We start from the raw sequence: 19,422 nt of genomic DNA, 5'->3' as shown, positions 1-19,422 counted from the left end.
CTTCTCTGCCCTGGGCCTCAGTTCTGCTGGGAATCGCCTGCTCAGGGCAAGCAGACAGCAGGTTAAGTGTAGCAACTCAAGCTGCAGAGCCTGGAGTTCAATCTTGGCTTTGCCACTAGGGTAAGGGTCTGAACCTGTCTGTAACTCAGTTTCTTCTTTAAACTACAGGTGAGAAAGTGTACTTCAGAGGAGTGTCAGGAGGAGGAAACTGGGTTTTAATTCACAGGCAGCATGCATGAGGGTTTGCCACTGGAGGCGGCATCAGCACTGGCTGGCCCAGGTCACTGTAGCCCAGGACCCCCAGCCTCTCTCCCTGCCAATGGAGAGGGAAGACCTAACCAGCTTAGCATTTGGCTTAGACCAGGTTTTTTATTTTTGTTTATTTGTTTGGTGGTACTGGGGACTGAACTCAGGACCTTGTGCCTGCAAGGCAGGCACTTATGCAGCTGAACTATCTCCGCAGCCCAGGACCAGGTTTCTTTGAACAGCTTTTCATAGCCAGGTGTGGTAAGCACCTGTAATCCCACCACTCGGGAGGCTGAAGCAGGAGGATCATTGCAAGTTCTAGACCAGCCCGAGCTACAAAGTGAGGCCATCCTGCACGCACAGTGAGACCCCGTCTCAAAAAGACAAAAAAAAAAAAAAAAAAAAAAAGCGAGCAAGCAAGCTTTTCCCTGTGTAGGGATCTAGCCTTCTAGAGCAGTGCATGACGGGCACACTCTACCTACAAGGGAGCACACAGTAAGATTTATTCTATCGCTATAGCAACGTATCCCCTTTCCTGGAGGGGAAGGTGGAAGGAAGCTGAATCCCAAGTAGGTGAAATGGCAGCGAAGTTGTCCCACGCGTTCACTCAAGCACAGAGACTGAGCCACTGCATGCCAGGCCTGGCTCGGGCACCAGGGACACACGCACCAGACATCTGCCGATGGAGTGTTTACACGGTCTGTCTCCTTCTGGAATGCAAGTCCCTCAGGGCAGGGGCTGAGCAGGCTCCTCACTGTCTCCAACACCCATACCCCAGAAAGGCAGCCTTACATTGCAGCTAAGAGCAAGGATTTATCTTAGTCTTAACCATCCAGCAGAAAAGTATAAAAATGAAGTACAAAAAGTAAAGGCATATTAATATGCTGAACTATAAAAGGCTCAAATCAACAACTTCTTTTTTTGTTTTTCTTTTTTGGTGGAACCAGGGATTGAACTCAGGCACTTGCACTTGCCAGGCAAGTGTTTATTCCACTGAGCCATCTCCCCGGCCAAGTCAACAACTTTGGTCATTGCCAGTCTTATGGAAAACCCACTACTATTATGGACTACTGGACTACATTGGAATATTTTGCTGAATTCAGGCACCTACAATATTTAAATGACAATGGAATGCCCTTCTCTGACAAAACTAAACAAAAAAGAGGGATACAAATGAACCACCATTTTGTATCTGTATGTTCAAAATAGGATACACAGCTGCATCCTCTTGGATCATTGAATAGAGAGATTTGTTTTAATAGTGTTTGTGGACAGGATATCATGTCTGCATCTTGTACAATGAATGACTGTTAAGACGACAATATGCAATGCGTTATTTGTTGAAACTGTGCTAATAATCGGTTTTGAAGCTGTCTCATTGCTATTTGTTTCTCAATAAAATTATTTTTAAAAAAAAGAGCAAGGATTTATTCCAGGCAGGGTCACATGCCCGTGGGAAGGGCAGTGACTACTGCACAGGTTTGGGACTTGGCTTAAATACAGTGTTTACAAGCTGCTTAGACAGCTCCTACCAACATAATGCTGCACGATAACAAAGTTCAAAGAGAAGCAAAACCAGCCCTAGCACCTGACACAGAGCAGGGGCTGCATCCCTCGAATAATGGGCTACGACTAGGTGAACAGACACATTTTCAGGAGAGAATTCAGTAGGAGCTGGGAGACAGACAGAGGGGGTATACACTAAGGAGTGAGCAGGTGTAGACAGGGAAACCTCGAATAGCTGCGCAGGAACTACTGGCATCTCTTGGAGCAAGGAGGGACACTAAGTGGATGCCCTGCAAGGAGGGCATCAAATGCCAGGATAGTGCCATCCAGGCCTGGGCGCAGCGACAGCAGCAGAGCTGGGCTGTATGAGGAGGAGGCTCAGTGTGGGTGGTTCCAGTCATGGCCTGGCCAGGGACCAACTTCCTTATCACAGACCAGAGGCTTCGTGCATGCGGACAGCCCAGGTCTCTGCCACGGCACTGTGGGGGGAAGGAGGAAGTGAGCCAGCAGACAGACAGGGACAGGCGGCAGTGTCCTGGTCCTGCCCGCACTCCCATGGGAAACCGCCTTCAGCAGGCGTTCTGGGGATGTGGTAATGCCAGCTTCTCACTTTCCAAGGACTTCCAAGATAATGGCCCAGTTCTGCATGTGAATTATACTTGCTTTGTTGCCTTTAAAATACATTTTCCTTGCTAGGGGGGCAGTTACAAACAGGATAATTATCGCTCCTGAGAGACAAAAAGGACATTACACATGGCACAATTTCCATATTATTTCCCTGTTCAACTAGAAGCAGGAGAAAAGTAAGTATAGAACATTTTTACTTTATTATCTTCAAAGTACTATCTCGGACCTGGTGTGATGGTACACACCAGGATTCCCGGCACTCCAGAGGCAGAGGAAAGAGGACTGCTGCAAATTCAAAGCCAGCCTGGGTTACACAGTGAGTTCAAGGCCAACTGAGATGCACAGTGAAACCCTGTCTCAAATTTGGAATATGCCACAGGTTGGCCTGTAGGACACGCCACGTCCCAGAGCAGTCACATATCGTGTCCAAGGTAACCCAGCTGTTAAGTGCAAGGTCAGGAACTAGCCCCACCTCACTCCTCACACTTTACATGTAAAGTACAAGTGTCCATGACTCTAACCAAGTTCAAACAAACCAGTGTAAGGCTAGAGTCACTAAGCACATTAAGCGTAAGCTACTAAGCTAGGTACTGAGAGATTAAAATGTAGGCAGAAGGAGATAGCTCAGCAGACTAAGCGCCTGCTTAGATAAGCACAGGGACAGGGGTTCCATCTCCGGCATCACGTGCTGAGCCGGTCCTGCCCCCAGGCACGCTGAGCTGGCCACTGAGACCAGGCGTGGTGGCACATGCCTATAATCCTAGCGCAGGAGAGGCTGAAACAGGAGGATCACTAGGAGTCCAAGCTGTGTAGAAAGACCTTGTACCAAATACATTTTAAAAATAAAAATAAATTAAATTTAAAAAATAAAAAAGACTGCATCAGCTTTGCCTATGAACGAAGTAGGTTGCTGAATGAGCTCACGATTCATATCGATGCCTCACAGACGGGTTCTGTAGCACCAAGGACCCGCTAGACCCAGCCTAGCATGGTAACTGATAAGCTCTCCTTCACATGTAAAGTAGGACTCCTCACGTACAATCGTGAGGGCCCGGCCACACAGTCTAGCTGGCAGAAGGATCCCATTCAGAGGTGACCTCAACAGAAGGGGCCAGCTGGATTTATCACACCATCTCGACCACATCCTGACCAGTAAAGTCCACCAATGAGGATCAGTAAGCAAAAGCCATTTACTAGGTGAGCGATTCCACACTCCCATGTGTGCCATTTCCGTTCCACTGCCCTCACGAGTTCAATCTCTGGCCCAGGGTGGAGAAATAACTACTACAGCAGACGCAGAGGCCGGACTCGTACTCAGGATTCCACTGCAGCTGACCCAGTGCCCAGCTCTACGGTGTCTACCTGGATGAACCTCAATGCAGCCTCTCCGGCCAGAACACAGGACTCAGCCACCCTCCACAGGGGTGCTAAGAGGATCACAGCACCCTTTTTCTCCAAGATCCCTGGAACCCAGCAAGGCCCCACCCCCACAGCCACTACTCAGCACCCACGGGAGGACCATGTCTCACCCAAGCCAGAGTTCTCACACAAGTCCTTGAGAACCATTGGCGAGAAAAAGTGGAATGCACACAGAAATGCTTGTGACCTCTGCTTGTGACCTTTGAGACCACCGAAACTCCAAGGAAACCATTTAAAAATACTGATGTCAGGTAGCGACTCCAGAAATGATGACTCCAAGGAGCCAGGCACTGGTGTTTGTGTGGCTACGCAGGTGAGGCAATCTAATGAAGACTAAGAAAGAGCTGTATATTCACTAGAAAAGACATGCAGACTCACTGTGCTTAGCATGTACAAGGAGGGGTACAATATTTAAGTAGGTAACGATATCTCAACTGCATGTATTGCTGACAATGTCGAGATTTTTCTCTCGAAATGGAATGCACAGGATTGCATTTGAGAACCACTGCCCTGGCCCTCACGACGGTACATGAGCTGTCCTCCTTTACACATGAAGCAGAGCTTATCAGTTACCATGCTAGGCTGGGTCTAGCGGGTCCTTGGTGCTGCAGAACCCGTCCGTGAGGCATCGATATGAATCGTGAGCTCATTCAGCAACCCACTTCATTCATAGGCAAAGCTGATGCAGTCTTTTTTTATTTTTTAAATTTAATTTTTATTTTTTAAATGTATTTGGTATAAGGTCTTACTACGCAGTTTGGACTCCTAGTGATCCTCCTGTGTTTAGCCTCCCCTGCGCTGGGATTGCAGGCATGTGCCACCACGCCTGGACTCAGTAGCCAGCCCAGCGTGCCTGGGGGCAGGACCTGCTCAGCATGTGGTGCTGGAGATGGAACCCCTGTCCCCATGCTTATCTTAGATAAGGAGGAGCTCTAAGGAGACACTCTCTCCTCCCTGAGCCCCCCATACCTGTGACCAATTTTCGATTCAACATCTCCATTTGAATGTCAAGCAAATACACCAAATTTAACGCGGTAAAAAATAAAGTCCTTATCCCTCCAGTCTCTACCATCTTGCCCACAGCTCTGACCACATCCTTGGAGAAATCCCTGGCCCTCCTCCTTTCACACCCTACAGTGTCTCCAGCAGCAAAGATACCCCCCCCCCAACCACTTACCCCTCACCCCTCCAATCCCCAAGGGCTCTACCCTCAAGCAAGGTTATAGGTTCTCACAACACAATCAACACTGCATGGCCAGCAAGGCCTAAGATATTAACTATCATCCAGTGATGGCAAATCTTTTAGGGCTTTCAGTGATACAAACAGCCACTGTAGCACACATGCCTTAGGTTCAATACCCAACTAAGCCCATATCAGAAAATGTTTGCTGGCCCCTGTTCTAGCCACATAGGGTAAAGCTGATAAGAGTCCCTGTAAATCAATGAGCATGAAGCGTTCCAGTGAAATATAATTTGCAAAAAGAAGGCACCAACTGAATTTGCCTGCAGATGTAGTGTGTCAATCTTTGCTTAGAACATTAGATAAACACAATGAGCCCTCCAAAACAGCTATAGGGCTGGAGATGTGGTAGTGGACCACTGCCTAATATGTGACACCTTGAGTTTGATCCTTGGCACCCCAAAGACGCACACACACAAGATCACTGTAGAAAGTAGTAAAATCACTATCCTTTAATCAGATCATAAGTGAAATATTTATATCTTGTTTTAGCATCACATTAAAATAAAGAATCCAATGTAAAGTAAAGACAGTGAGCCGGGCGTGGTAACACTGGTCTGTAATCCCCAGAATTCCACAGGCTAAGGCAGAAGTGCTACAGGTTTGAGGCCAGCCTGGGCTACTTAGTGAGTTCAAGGCCAGCTTGCACTATAAAATGAGACCTTGTCTCAAATCAATCAATCAATAAATCAATTAAATTAAGAAGTGATACTCTAAAGAGTATTTAGGAGACCACAGAAATAGGTCAGCAGTTTAAGCACCTGCCTAGGCAGGCGCAAGGACCCAGGTTAGATCCCTGGTAGCACAGGCCATGTCAGCCCCGTGCCAAGCAGGCCACACATCTGTAACCCCAGCACTGGGAAGGCTAAGACAGGAGGATCACACACAACAAGTATGAGCTGCATAGCAAGACCCTGTCCAAAACAAATTAATTTTTTTTAAAAAGATTGAAAGCAAATTTTAAAAAGGAAAAAAATAGCATTCAGTTTGCCCAGATGGTTGAGAATGTAAACCCCTACCATTATGGTTCTCATGAGAACTGGAGATATTTTTCTTCAAAACAAGATTTTAATGGTACCATGACAGCTACCAAAATACATGAAAGGCAGAATAGGATGGAAGATAGTCAACTTGTTGTACATACAGATTTTAAAAAAGAGAGATAAAAATGGTTAGGAACTGCCAGAGAGAAAATACATCAATATGGCCAGGGAGATAGCTCAGCAGCATAAGAACCTGCCTGGGAAGGACAAAGTCCTGAGTTCAATCCACAGCACCAAAAAAGAAAAAAAAAAAAAAAAAAAAATCAAAAATTTCCATTCCAATCTGAAGTCATAAGAGTCAAGAAAGAGAGTTTCCTATTGTCCAATTCCTGGAAAGGGTTCCTCTTCTTAATACGGGCTAGATATTTCTCTTTGAGCTGGAAGAAATTGAGTAGCCCATGTCCAAAATGCTTGGGGCTAGAACTGTTTCAGATTTCAGTTTTTTAGGCTTGGCATTACTTGCAGACTTTACCAAATAAACAACCCTAATCTAAAACTCTGGCAGGATGAAGACTCAACATTCAAAAATCAATAGCAAGCCAGGCATAGTGGTGCGTGCCCATAATCTCAGCACTTATGAGGCTTAGGCAGAAGGATCACCAGGAGTTCAAGATCAGCCTGGGCTACAAAGTGAGCTCAAGCCCAGCCTCAACTGCATAGTGAGACCCAGTCTCAAAAAGACAAACATATAAATAAATAAATACCATTTCTGTACACAAATAAACTCATTGAGAAATTAGGGAAACCCCTTACACAATAGCAACAAAAAAAAAAGAGATTTATGAATCAAACTAACAAAGGAAGTGAAAAGATCCCTACACTGAAAACTATGGAACTCCAAAAAGGAGATGGAAGATACCAGAAAATGGGAAGACCGTCTCTATTCTTGGATACACAAACTAATATAGTAAAAATGGCCATACTCCCAAAATTGTTGCATAGATTTAATGCAATTTCAATCAAAATACTAACAGCAACCCTCACAGAACTACGGAAAAATTCTAAAATTCATGTGGAACCAAAAGAAACCTAGAATAGCAAAAGAAATTCTAGGCAACAGGGGAAGGCAGAACACACCACCACCTCTGATTTTAAGTTACACTACAAGGTAATTTGATCAAAAACAGCATGATATTGGAAAAAAAAAAAAAACCCAAGGATCAATACAACAGAAGAGAAGATACAACCCCCAAAACACAGCTACCTTATCTTTGACAAAGGAACCAAACACTTTCATTGAAAGACAGACTCTCTAGTAAATGGTGCTGGGAAAACTGGCTTTCCACATGCCAAAAACCAAACCTGGATCTGTACGTCTCATGATGCACTAAATTAAAATTGAAAGGAATCAAAGATCTAAATATTCAAACTGAAACAGTCTGCTGGAAGACAGATTAGGTAAAACTTTTGAAGATAGGTGTAGGCAAAGACTATGTACAAAACTCTGATCTCACATGAAATATTACAAAGAATCAATAACTGGGACCTCATCAAACTGAAGAACTTTTGCACAACAAAAGAAACCACCTATAGAGGGAAGAGACAACCCACAGAATGAGAAAAATGTTTATCAGTTACTCCACAGGCATAGATCTAACATCTAGAATACATAAATAAATTTTTTTAAAAAAATCAGATCGCTCAAATTTCAAGACTTCATCCAAAAGTGGGTATCTGAGATGTCTACACATTTTTAAGATGAAGAAGTACAAATGGAAAATGACTGTATGAAAAAAATGCTCAACATCACTGGTAATTTCAAAGAGGCTCAGTGAGATTCCACTCCAGAAAGAATGGCTATCCTCAAGAAATTAACCACTAAGAAAGGTTGGTGAGGCTGTGCAGGACAAGGAACCCTTCTGCATTTCTGGTGGGAGTGTAGACAGGTGCAACCACTATGGAAATCAGTGTGGAGATGCCTCAGAACACTAAAACCGGAGGTTCCATCTGACTCAGCTATGCCCCTAGTTGTTGTGGTGGTTTTTTTAAATTAATTTTATTGAGAAAGAAACAGTAATGAGACAGTTTCAAAACAGGTCAGTAGGACAGTTACAATAATTAATACTTTGCATATTGTTGTCTTTATAGTAGTTACTCATAGTACAAGATGCACGCATATCTTGTCTAAACACTATTAGTACAAACCCTTCTCACTGAACTAAGAAAGTAGCTGTATATCTAGCCTAATTTGTACATATAGATATATATTTTTTTCACTAAAAATGGTCCATTTATATCCTCTTTTTTATTTGGTTTTCTCAGAGATGGGTATTTTATTGCCATTCAAATATTCTAGGTGCGTGAATTCCGCAAAAGAATCCAATATAGTCCAGTAGTCCATAATAGTAGTGGGTTATCCACAGGACTGAAATGTCAGAAGTTGTTGACTTGAGCCATTCACAGCTCAGCGTACTAATATGTATGCCCCTAGTTTGTATCTTCCAGAAAGGTAAAGCATCATGCCACAGTGATACGTACATAATCCATGCTGACAGAAGCACACTTTATAATAGGTACAGCTTGAAAATGGCCCATATGCTCATCAAAAAGAACAGGTGGGGACCAGGGAGATAGCTCAGTAGAATAAGTGCTTGCCTGGCAAGCGCTGGGTCCTGAGTTCAATCCCCGGTACCGAAAAAAAAAAAAAGAAAGAAAGAAAGAAAGAAAGAAAGAAAGAAAGAAAGAAAGAAAGAAAGAGAAAAAGATCCAATGGTATTTGTATACACAGAGTAGTACTCTGCCAGGAAAGATAAACTTTGAGAATCATTTGTAGGAAGACAGATGTACCTCAAGACCATGTTAAGTGAAATAAATCAGACAATAAACTTAAATATCACATTAGGAGAGGATTCGGAGCAGAAGGACCACCCAAGCTTGTTTTAGGGACATCTCTCCACTAAGAGAGGAAAGTAAGTTGAGACCAGAGACAAGCAGGAGAACACAGACTCCAAGAAGGCAGGGATCTTTTTGGCAGTTCCTGAGGATCCAAACACCAGCACTGAGAAAGCATTCACTGGATGGATGGATGGATGGATGGATGGATGGATGGATGGATGGATGGACGGACGGACGGACGGACAAACAATTCCCAGGGGGCATTTGTATGCATGCATGAGTGCCTGCGCTACTAGAAATCAAACCCAGTGATCGTCACAAACACTAGGCAAGTTCTCTACCCCTGAGCTCCACGTTATCTCCCTACCAAGGCCATTTCTAAAATGCAATCTATAGGATCTAACATCAGATGAGAGTGAAGAAGGATGACTAAGGCTTGCCCCTTAAGGAGTTCATGGATAACAATGCCAACAACCCAAATGGCAAGTCAATGTAAGGGAGAGAAGAAAACCAGCTTCCAGTGTGTGCACGTGCAAACAATATAGTCATTCCAGAATATAACTCTGAAAGGCCCGCTGGACAGTCAGTGTATAAATTCATTCCTTCTGTCAACCAACCTTTACCTGTCTGGAGCTAGAGCTCAGGAGGTTTTCGGGGCAAGCCCACAGCATGCCCTGATGATGCAGGTAGAATCCTACCTGTGACACTGCCACCACCTCCTACTTCTTCTTGACAAGTTGCCCTGCCCCTTTGGACCTGGGAGTCTTCATCTAGAAAGGAGATGCCTGTTTTCTAGATTGCCCAAAGATTAAGTTACCGAGGATTACACCCAAAACCGAGCAAAGTTCCAAGCCTACAGGAGCCATTCTGGAGGTTAGGTGTGGCTCAGGGGTACAGAACTCGCCTAGTGTGTGTGAGGCCCCGGCTTCCATCTCCAGCACCAGTCAAAAACAACATAGTGCAGATTCCTAAGACCCCCCTGGGGGTCTTCCAGATCAGGAAGACCTGGAAGATGAGTTCCTCTGTGTGCATTTTAGTAACATATTCTAAGGTGTTGCTAATACACATAGGTAAATAAGACCTTTCACATTAGAAAAAACCACCATGAGAACCCTTGGCCCTTGGCTGAGTTCCATTTTTAGTTATCCATCTGTTTTCATATCAATCTCCCGTGTCTGTCTGTCTGTCTGTGTGTGTGTTTTAAATCCGGGCTAGGGAGCTAGCTTGGCAGTCTAAGCACCTGCAAGCCCATCCCCAGTGCCACATGCTGTGCCAGCCCCTGTGCTGGGCTGGCTACCGAAACTGGGCAAGGCGGCATAAGCCTGTAATCCCAGCACTGGGGAGGCTGAGACAGGAGGATCACTATGAGTCCAAACTGCATAGCAAGACTGTACCAAATAAACAAATAAATAAATGATTTTTTAAAAAGATATCTTAAATAATTAACCTCTAAATGGGTCTAAAATGCATCTTCCCACCTCTGGAGGGCACAAATTTACCTTGCTCCCTACAAACTTCCTGGTATTCGCTCTCATAAATAAGTAAATGCTAATGACAAAAATCTGTGAGGTTGGAACGCTGTCATCAGGCACCCCCTTGCCATCATTTCTGCAGCCTCAGTCCTCATCTCTGAAAGGACTGAAGTGGAGCCGGGGAGATGGCTCAGTGGAATAAGCACTTCCCTGGCAAGTACAAGGGCAATCCCCGGTTCCGCAAAAAAAAAAAAAAGAAAGGACTGAGGTGGACGAGCCCGGGTCCCAGAGGGATGGCTGCATGGAGTCTGCCTGCACAGCACCTGATGTGCCTGATGTCAAAGCTCAGCTCCGCCCACGCACTCCTGGGCCCACTATCGGTACACACAGTACAGTCACAGAACGGCCTGCGGGAGGAAACGCATGGCAGCACCTGCAGCATCTTGTAGCGACGGGGTTCTCTGATCCGTAAAAGCATTTCACAAGAGACTTGCGGGGAGAACTCACAATCCCCGTGGTGCCCTGCATCAGCGGACCAGTCTTGGCCCAGAACAAAGGGGGACACAGGCAAAGTATCCACCTGACACAGAGAAGAATGGAGACTGGTTAACCTCTCATTTGGACCAGATGCAGACTACAGGGATGAAGGAAAAAATAAGAACGGGAGATAAACTTGTAAGATGTGTTAGGTTGTTTATGTCACTGTAGAAATTCAGCAGTGAGTTTTTCTACACCTTCTGGGTGCTCAGCAGCTGCAAGGGGCAGTAATTATTAAATAGAATTGCCAAAGTCACCAAAGTAAGTATGTAAAGGACAGGAACTAAGGTGGATGTGGTAGAACACACCTGCAATCTAAGCACTGTGGGAGGCTGAGACAGGAGGACTACAAATTCAATCCCTGCCTGGGCAATTGAGTAACTTAGCAAGGCCCTGTCTGAAAATTAAAAAAGACTGAGGATGTTCAAAGCTCAGTACAAAGGCCCTGAGTTCTATCCTGAATACTGAAAACAGGAAGACCAAAGAGCCACTTCAAAGCAGAGAATGCCCCTGTGGGTTAGTCAACACTTAGTAGTCAGTGCTAAAGAGCGCAAAAACCCAAGGATGCAGCCGAGGGCCGGGATCCCATGGCAAAGTCGCATGCAAGGCCACACTAGGAGGCCAAGGAATCACAATGGAAGACTTCAGGATCTGTGCTGGAAAGTTCCAGGGCTGGCACAGAAGCCTGGTGAGTCTGCGCCCCCAAAAGGTCACACTGGAATGGGATGAATCCAAGTGGAGAAGCAGGAAATGAGGCCCAGGGCAATGCCCAAGGCAAAGGTAAAAACCAGAGCTCCTGGCCAAAGTGTCCACGCCCAGGGGCCAGTAGACCCAAGGCAAGCGCTAGAGCTCCTCCCCAGAAAACAGCTTGGGGAAGGTCCTTGCCCGTGGCTCCCCAGAGCTCTACTAATTCACCCGCTGGCTGCCCCACTCGGGTTGACCATTAATGAACCACCTCCTCTGGGAAGTCACCCAGCTTTCATCTACAACATCTGGACCTCTGTTATTAAAGAATAAAGGCAGATTCTTAAGAGATATCCCCAAATGGTACCAAAGCCATACAATTGAAAGACTTCTTCATGCTGAGTAAAGGCTTCCCATCGCCAATTCCTCTCAGCTGGCCACGTTTCTACCCTTATATCCTCAGCCTTCGCTAAAACAAGTCCCCAGAGAGACTCCTGTCATCAGAGGCAGATTCAACAACAACACAGGCTTTACAAGGTGATGTTTCACCAAGAGAGCCACAGCTGACCACAAGGCAGCAGGGTTCAGCCACATTCTGTGGCCCAAACACATTTGGACCCAGGATCCCCAACCCACATCTGGCGGAGCTCCTTCACTATTAACCTTCACCGGCTGCTCTCCACTGACCTCTTCAGACTCAGGTCTGGCACAAGGGCACTAAGCGCACCCAGGAGGCTTGCTGGGCAGCGGGCAGAGGGCAACCGGGCATCACCAGGGAACAGGAAGGGAGCAAGACAGTCCCTGTGAGGCTCCAAGACTCGGACAGCCTTGTGCCCAGCTGGACACAGATTACAAGCTGCTCCCCTTGATTCCAGTCAATCAACAGTAATGGGGAAAATGTGCTATTTTGGAAAAAGATAGGGGCTATTTTAGAATCAGTATGAAAAGAAATTCTCACATCTACTGTAAGAAATGAAACAAAATAAGAGAAAATGTACGTGGAAATTTAGATGACCCTGGGATTAAGAAGGGGGGGATGCTGCTTGTTTACCACATCCTCAGTTCAGTCTCCAGCACCGAAAGCAAACAAACAAAAACTGCAGGAAAAGAAAGAGGCATGGTTATGCATGATGTAATCAGTGGAAATAAGTGGGGTTCAACAAGTTAACCATCAAAAATTAAGAAGGAATGAAGATTTCAAACTGTTTACAGTTTTATAAAAAGTTCGTGTATATGGGGCACATGCAAATATGTGCGCGCTTGGGGGCCTGGGCACGGTGGCACATGCCTGTAATCCCAGCACTAGAGGCTGAGGCAGGAGGATCACTGCCACTTCCAGGCTAGCCTGAACCACAAAACAAGAATTTGCTTTAAAAAAAAAAAAAAAAATTCAGGGGGAAGATGAAGAAACAATTAAAATACCAGCAGGTATACCTGGCTGAAGCAAATACACTGTCTTCTCCTCTGTTCCTGTGGTTTAAAACTTCTTGCAGAAATAGAAAACAAAGATACTGTTTTGTTTTGTTTCATTTTTTTAAATTCACAAACATCAGTAGCCATAGTGTACGGTCCAAATTCAATGAAATCTGAGAAAAAGCAGGCAATCGAAAAGGAGGTAAAATTTCAGCTTTTCTTCACAAGGTAGACCTGGTACCCAGAGGCTACTTCCTGGCTGGGCTCCCATCCCACTCCCACAAGAGAGGAACACAAGGTCATCACCAAGGAGCCTCCAGCTTTAAAATTCTGGAAACTGAGTCAGCATGGTAGCCCGGGCCTGTTAATTCCAGATATTCCCCGACAGCCTGAGGCGGGAGAACCATCCATTCAAGGCCAACCTGGGCAATTTATCCATAGGGAGCCCTATCTCAAAATAAAATTCTAAAACAAGTCTGAAGGTGCAGTTCAGTATAAGGCCCCAGGGTTCAATCCCTAGTAAGATGAGAAAGTAAATAAACAAGGATGGGCATCACTGTGCATAGCGCATAGCAGACCTCAGCCACGCCCCTCTTTTAATATAGGACAGCAAAGCCAACAAGAAAAGCGGCTTGAAACCCTGAGCCGGCCTCCTCCCACAGAAGCGTCGTCTGGAGCACCTGTGGACACTCAGGAGGTCACGCACGTGCCCTCGTGGCCCCAGGGCTGAACAGGTCTGCAGCAGGTGCCGAAGATCGTGCATCACTGCCAAGTTCGCCGAGACGCTAACGCTGATTCCCGAGCAGCCAGCGTTCTCAGACTGGCCCTTGAGAAACGCCAGCCTCGCCCTCCTGCTTTCTGAACAATCTTCCCCGCTAAAGCAGAAAGCAAGTGGCTCAGCACACAGGCTGGCTCTGGAGCCAGGCCTGCCCGGGGATAGAGAGTGTTCAGAATCTGACTGGCTCCATGACCCCAAGCAACTTAAAACAGAGTATCTCAGCCACAGTGTCCTCAAGTGTAAAATCAGTGATAATAGCTCCTTCCCCTCCAGCTATGAAATACACATGGGCTCCACCCAAGTCATCCAGGAGAAGTCAGCACGCTTTCCCATTTCCCTGAATTTCCTTTGGGGGGGCATTTGTTTTTTGTTGTCGTTTTGCTTTGTTTTTGAGACAGAGCCTTGCTTTGTATCTCAAGCTGGTTTCAAACTTTGTGATCTTCCTGCCTTGGCCTTCCAAAAGTAAACACTACAGGCATGCGCCACCCTACACCTCCGCTTTCCCTGCACCTTCACTCTGAAAATCCACAGACACGAAGTGCATCAAGTTTTGTGCCTCACCTAAAGCCGCGGGAGGCGGTTCACTTACTGTTAGTTACTTTTCACGTTAACCACTTTCTAAGTGGGCCGACCAAGAACAGGTCCTGAACGCATCACAATTAAAACCGGCTAGCCTGAAGTCACTGTGTAGCCGGAGCTGGCCGGAACTCAAGGCGATCCTCCCGCCTCAGCTGGACCAGCGCTGCTCTACAGGCGTGCGCCACCACGCCCGGCCGTCAGGGGTCACTTATGTAAGACTTTTTCACCTGTTTCCTCCGACAAGCTTAGAGATCCCATTAAGACACCCCCTCCCCAGGAATCACCCACGGTGCAAATGGAAATTCCACCCAGGGGGGCTCGGGCTGGGCAGAAACGCACTCCTACATGGTTGTCCGATTCCCACTCAAAACCACAACGTGGAGGCAGATCTCGCTCAAGAAGTGTCCTCACTGAGACAAGAAAAATAACAAAGGGACATATTACACGCGCGCGCACACACGCACACGCGAACACACACAGCGGAAGCCGGTAGGCTGGAAGATGCCGGGTAAAGAATATCAAGAGGGGTGCGGACATTACTGGGAGGGGGCACCGGCTCAGGACGCCCGCGTTATCCTTCGGCTGCGATTGGGTGAAGGTAGCGACTCCGAGCCGCTTTCTTAAAATGAAACAATCCCCCCACCGCGCGCGCGCGCGGCGGGCGCCACTGCGGGATGCAGGCGGTCGCCACACAGCATGGTTCCGCCTCCCGGCGGCTCGTCCTCGCCCTCGCCCGGGAGCCGCCGCCCGGTGCCCGCGTCCCTTCCCGGGGCGTGAGGGGCCATAGGAAGCCGGGTGGCGCCGAGGACGCGCCTCCCCCCCGGTACACGGAGCACTCACCAGAAGAACACGCGCGAGCAGAGGCTGGCGTCCTGCAGCGGGTTGGGCTTCAGCTCCTGCTGCACCGGGAGCATCGTGCCGAACGGCCGGGCTCGCTGCCTGGGAGGGAGGCGCGCTGAGGATGCCGGTGCCCGGGCCGCGCGGTCGGCTCTGCTAAGAGCCAAGAACAGCCGCTTCCGGCACGCCCCGTCCCCGCCTCCCCGGCCGCCTGGTTGGCCGGGTAACGGCCGCCGCCTCCCTCCCCCGGGACCTGCAGGCTCGCAGGCCAGGCTCCGAGGCGCCCACGTGCTGCGAGCCGGCAGCGAACTTTGCAGAAGTTAGGGATCAGCGCCCGGGCACAGACCCAGAAAGGTGGCGGGAGTGGTGCCGGCTCCGCCCGCCCAGCTGCTTGGAACCACCTCGCGACGCCGGTTCTCTGCAGACTCCGGGATTGCTGCCCCGGGCGCGTGGGTCTCATCCGGACCACACCGGGTGCTGGGCAATTTCTCCCGCCTGCGGGCCGCGCGTTTAAGCGCGGGCTACGGCCGCAACTGGCGCAGAAGCTCTGCGGAGCTGCAAGACCGTAAAACGGGCGCAGAACGTGAGATTGGGATTTAGGTGATTTGGGGAAACACGGGTGGGGCATTTGGCATCTGGCAGGCCTCTGGGAAGGTTTGGCTGCCCGCTCACTTGGAAGGCAGGAGGAACAGAGGCTGCCTGCCGGATCCTGGCAGAGTAAGAGGCAAAGAGAGCCAATACACAGGACCCGGTTATAAATACATGTTCCCGGTACCTCACTTGGCTTTTTAAGCTTATCTTTATTTTCTAGAAACAGAAACCGAGACTCAGCTTGTCCAGGGCCTGAAGGTTGCTAACGATGAAACCTGATTTATGCTCAAGTCAGCCTGGAAATGAGGTCCGTGCCCGCGGTGCACTGGCCGAATGAAGGGTTCCAGGAAAGAATCAGCAAAATCTTGCTCCTAGCTTTTGGACTCCCACTCATACATCCTTTTATGTGTGTGGCTAGCTTTCTAGCTCAGTTTTAAGTTAATAAAGGTCAGAGGCTACAAATTCATGGTGCTCATAGTAAACAGATCACTTATTACTTTGATCATTTTCCTTGTACCTTTGCTGAGCTGGCATGGTTAATAGTGATTTTTTAAAAAGCGTTATGTGTCTGGGTGTGGTGGCACATATGTATAATCCCAGCAGTGGGAAGGTTGAGGCAGGAGGATGACCACAAGTTTGAAGCTAGCCTGGGATACACAGTGAATTTAAGACCAACCTGAATTACAAAGCAAGACCCTGTCTCAAAAACAAATAAATAACTGTATACAAACATTTATGTAAAACATACTTGTACAGGGCCAGTAGTCCAAGCTATTGGTGTAGGGTGGGGACTGAGGTCTCAGGATCTCTTGAGCCCAAGATTTAAGGCCATCTTAGGCAACACAGATAGGCCCTATCTCTTAAATTATAATAAAGCCAAGCATGGTGGTGCATGTCTGTAATCCCGGCGCTCAGAAGACAGAGACAGGAGGGTCACCTCAAGTTTGAGATGAACCCGAACTATATAGTTTAAGGCCAGGCTGAACTACATGGCAAGACTTTGTTTAAAAAAAAAAAAAAAAAAAAAAAAAAAAAAAAAAAAAAAAAAAAAAAAAAAACAACTATAATAAAAAGGGGCAAAAGGACTGCAAAATGTTGATAATTTTGAGTCAAAGAATGGAAGGCTTATACCCTATTTTCTTGATATGTCATGTGTTTGCATCTTCTGTCACAAAATAAAAGATGTTTTTTATTTAATATTGTAAGAAAATTATGATCTCTAGAGCCTGGCCTGGTGACATACACCGTAATCCCAGCACTCTGGGAGGTGAGTCAGGAGAGTCAAACATGCCAGTCCAGACCTGGCTGCTTTGCACCTTAGACCACCTCTCAAAAGAAAAGCTGGGAATAGTGCTGTGGGAAAGCCTCAGGTTCCCTCTCCAGTATCACAAAAACTGAAAGCATCATTCAGCTACCTCCCTTTCTTTCCAGCTGTTTCTCAGATAATGAAACTAAGCCAAAATAGGCAGCCCTCACTTGATTTACAGTGCCTTCGAAGATCCCTAAATTTTCTAGCCCAGTGAATGTTCAGCTACCAGTTCTGCTTCAAAGCTGAAGAATCTATTGGCTCAAGTCAGAAGTCCAAGGATTCTGGGGAACCCTGTGTGCTGCCTGTGCCCAGGATTATGTCAGAACCGTAATTAGCAGTCTCCGAGCAGCTAAAGCACTTAGCCCTTAGACCCTTCAGCTTCCACTGAGCATTGCTTTTTAAAAAATAAATAAATTTAAAAACTAAGCTCTTTTGATAGCACTTAACATTCTTTTCTGAGCATTAACTAATGTGGGAGTGATAAGTGATCCTAAGAACCAGTCTCTGACTACGAAGATTATATTGCATAAAGGTGGGACACCAGAACTCCAGACTTTTCCTTGTGACCTAAACTTTCTCTTATTTTTTCCATTCTATAACAGGAATCATAATCTCACTCTTCCTATGTCATGGGATTATTGTGAGCTGAGCTGAGTAACTTGCAAGTTCATTCTGAAAGCAATGTACAAATGGAATTCTCCACCATGTATTTACACATATAGGAGAAAGGAGTGTCACTCAGTGATAGAGCACTTGCTTAAAATGTCCAAGGCCCTGAGTTCAACTCCCAGCACCACACACACAAAACAATTATATAAAATATGTTTAGTGAATGCCTTTGGAATACTTGATAACTAGACCAAGAACTAGCTTGCAAAGTTAGAAGAGATGTCTTAAGATCTCTAGCTGCCTTTGTCTACTGACCTTAAAAAAATTCAGTATTATAACCAAAAAGACAGCGTCTTAGTTACTTTCTCAGTACTGAGACAAATACCTAACACCCACAAGTTAGAGGAGAGGTTTATTTTGACTCACGGTTTGTTAAGATTTCAGTCCATAGTCATGGTCCCAAGGCAACACAGCATGGTAGAGGGGTACCGCAGAGGGAAAGCAGCCCTCCACATGGCAGGGAAGAAGCAGCAGGCCCCCAAGGCAGGAGGAACAAAGCTGGATCCCGGAAGCCCAGTGTTGCACCTCCCCCACCAGGCTCCACCTCTCAGCATCCCACCTAGCTACCAGCCCAGCAGTGGACTGGCTCCCGGCATCACAGCCGCGTGATCCATGACCTCCAGAAGCCCCACCTACACGTACATGAGGCCTTGAGGTGACATCTGGATGCAGCTGTAATGGACAGACAACAGGTGTCAGAGAGACAGAAATTGGAATGCCTGTGTGTCACTGTTAGTGATGGACAGTAGTGCTGTTGTGGGAAAAAGTCTAACAGTTTGTTTTGTTTTGGGGTTTTCTGTTTTTGAAGTAGTGTTTCTGGCATTCACAGTATAGCACATCCTGGCACTCCTCACACCTCAGCTCCTGAGTACAAGTCTGGCATTTCCTGAAAAAGTTTAAAAAAAAAAAAAAAAAGTTCAAAGGATTATCACACGTCTTAGTGATTTTATTTTTAGGGCTATATTTAAGAGAAATGAGAATATAGATCCATACAAATATTGTAGCATTCATAAAATTAAAAAAACTTTCCATCAACTAATGGAAGAATAATAAAATATGGTATGTCCATACAGTAGAATATTATTGGCATTTCAGAAAAAGAAATGAGTACATTGGGACTGGGGATATAGCTCAAAGGCACAGTGCTTGCCTGGCAAGCACAAGGTACTGAGTTCAATTCCCAGTATGGCCCCCTAAAAAAGGAATGAAATGATATTATGACATAGATAAATGTTGAAAGTATCATACTAATGGCTGGCAAGGTAGCTCAGCAAACAAAAGCACCTGTTTAAATAAGTGACTGCAGTTAAGCTCAGTGACTGTGGTTTGATCCCTGGCACCACATGCCACACCAGCCCCTCCGCTAGGGCAGGCTGAGCGGGCCAGAGTTCACACATAGTGGCGGAAGCCTGTAATCCCAGGTCTGGGGAAGCTGAAAACAGAAGGATCAACATGAGTCCAACCTGCATAGTAAGACCCTGTAACAACCAAATATGTTAAAAGGAAGTATACCAAGTGTGTTACTCAGACTTCCATTACTGTGACAAAATATAGTACCTTACTACAAAACAATTTGCAAGGAAGAATGGTTTATTTTGGTTCACAGCTTTCAGTTCTTGTGAGCTATTGCTTTGGGC

General features: G+C 46.5%; 1 protein-coding gene across 1 annotated transcript in view; it reads right to left on the bottom strand.

The window, feature by feature from the left end:
* The window catches only part of Abcc4 (ATP binding cassette subfamily C member 4), a 249,589-nt gene extending 234,214 nt beyond the window's left edge, over positions 1 to 15,375 (bottom strand). Inside the window, exon 1 of the mRNA XM_004626249.2 lies at positions 15,220 to 15,375. Coding sequence (XP_004626306.1) covers positions 15,220 to 15,293 — 74 coding nt within the window. The 5' untranslated portion in view covers positions 15,294 to 15,375. The remainder of the gene's footprint in view (positions 1 to 15,219) is intronic.
* Positions 15,376 to 19,422: the final 4,047 nt, after the last annotated feature.

The sequence above is a fragment of the Octodon degus genome, unplaced genomic scaffold, assembly GCF_000260255.1.
Source record: "Octodon degus isolate 3935 unplaced genomic scaffold, OctDeg1.0 scaffold00013, whole genome shotgun sequence".
Taxonomy (NCBI): Eukaryota; Metazoa; Chordata; class Mammalia; order Rodentia; family Octodontidae; genus Octodon; species Octodon degus.
This window is presented reverse-complemented; position numbering and strand designations above follow the sequence as displayed.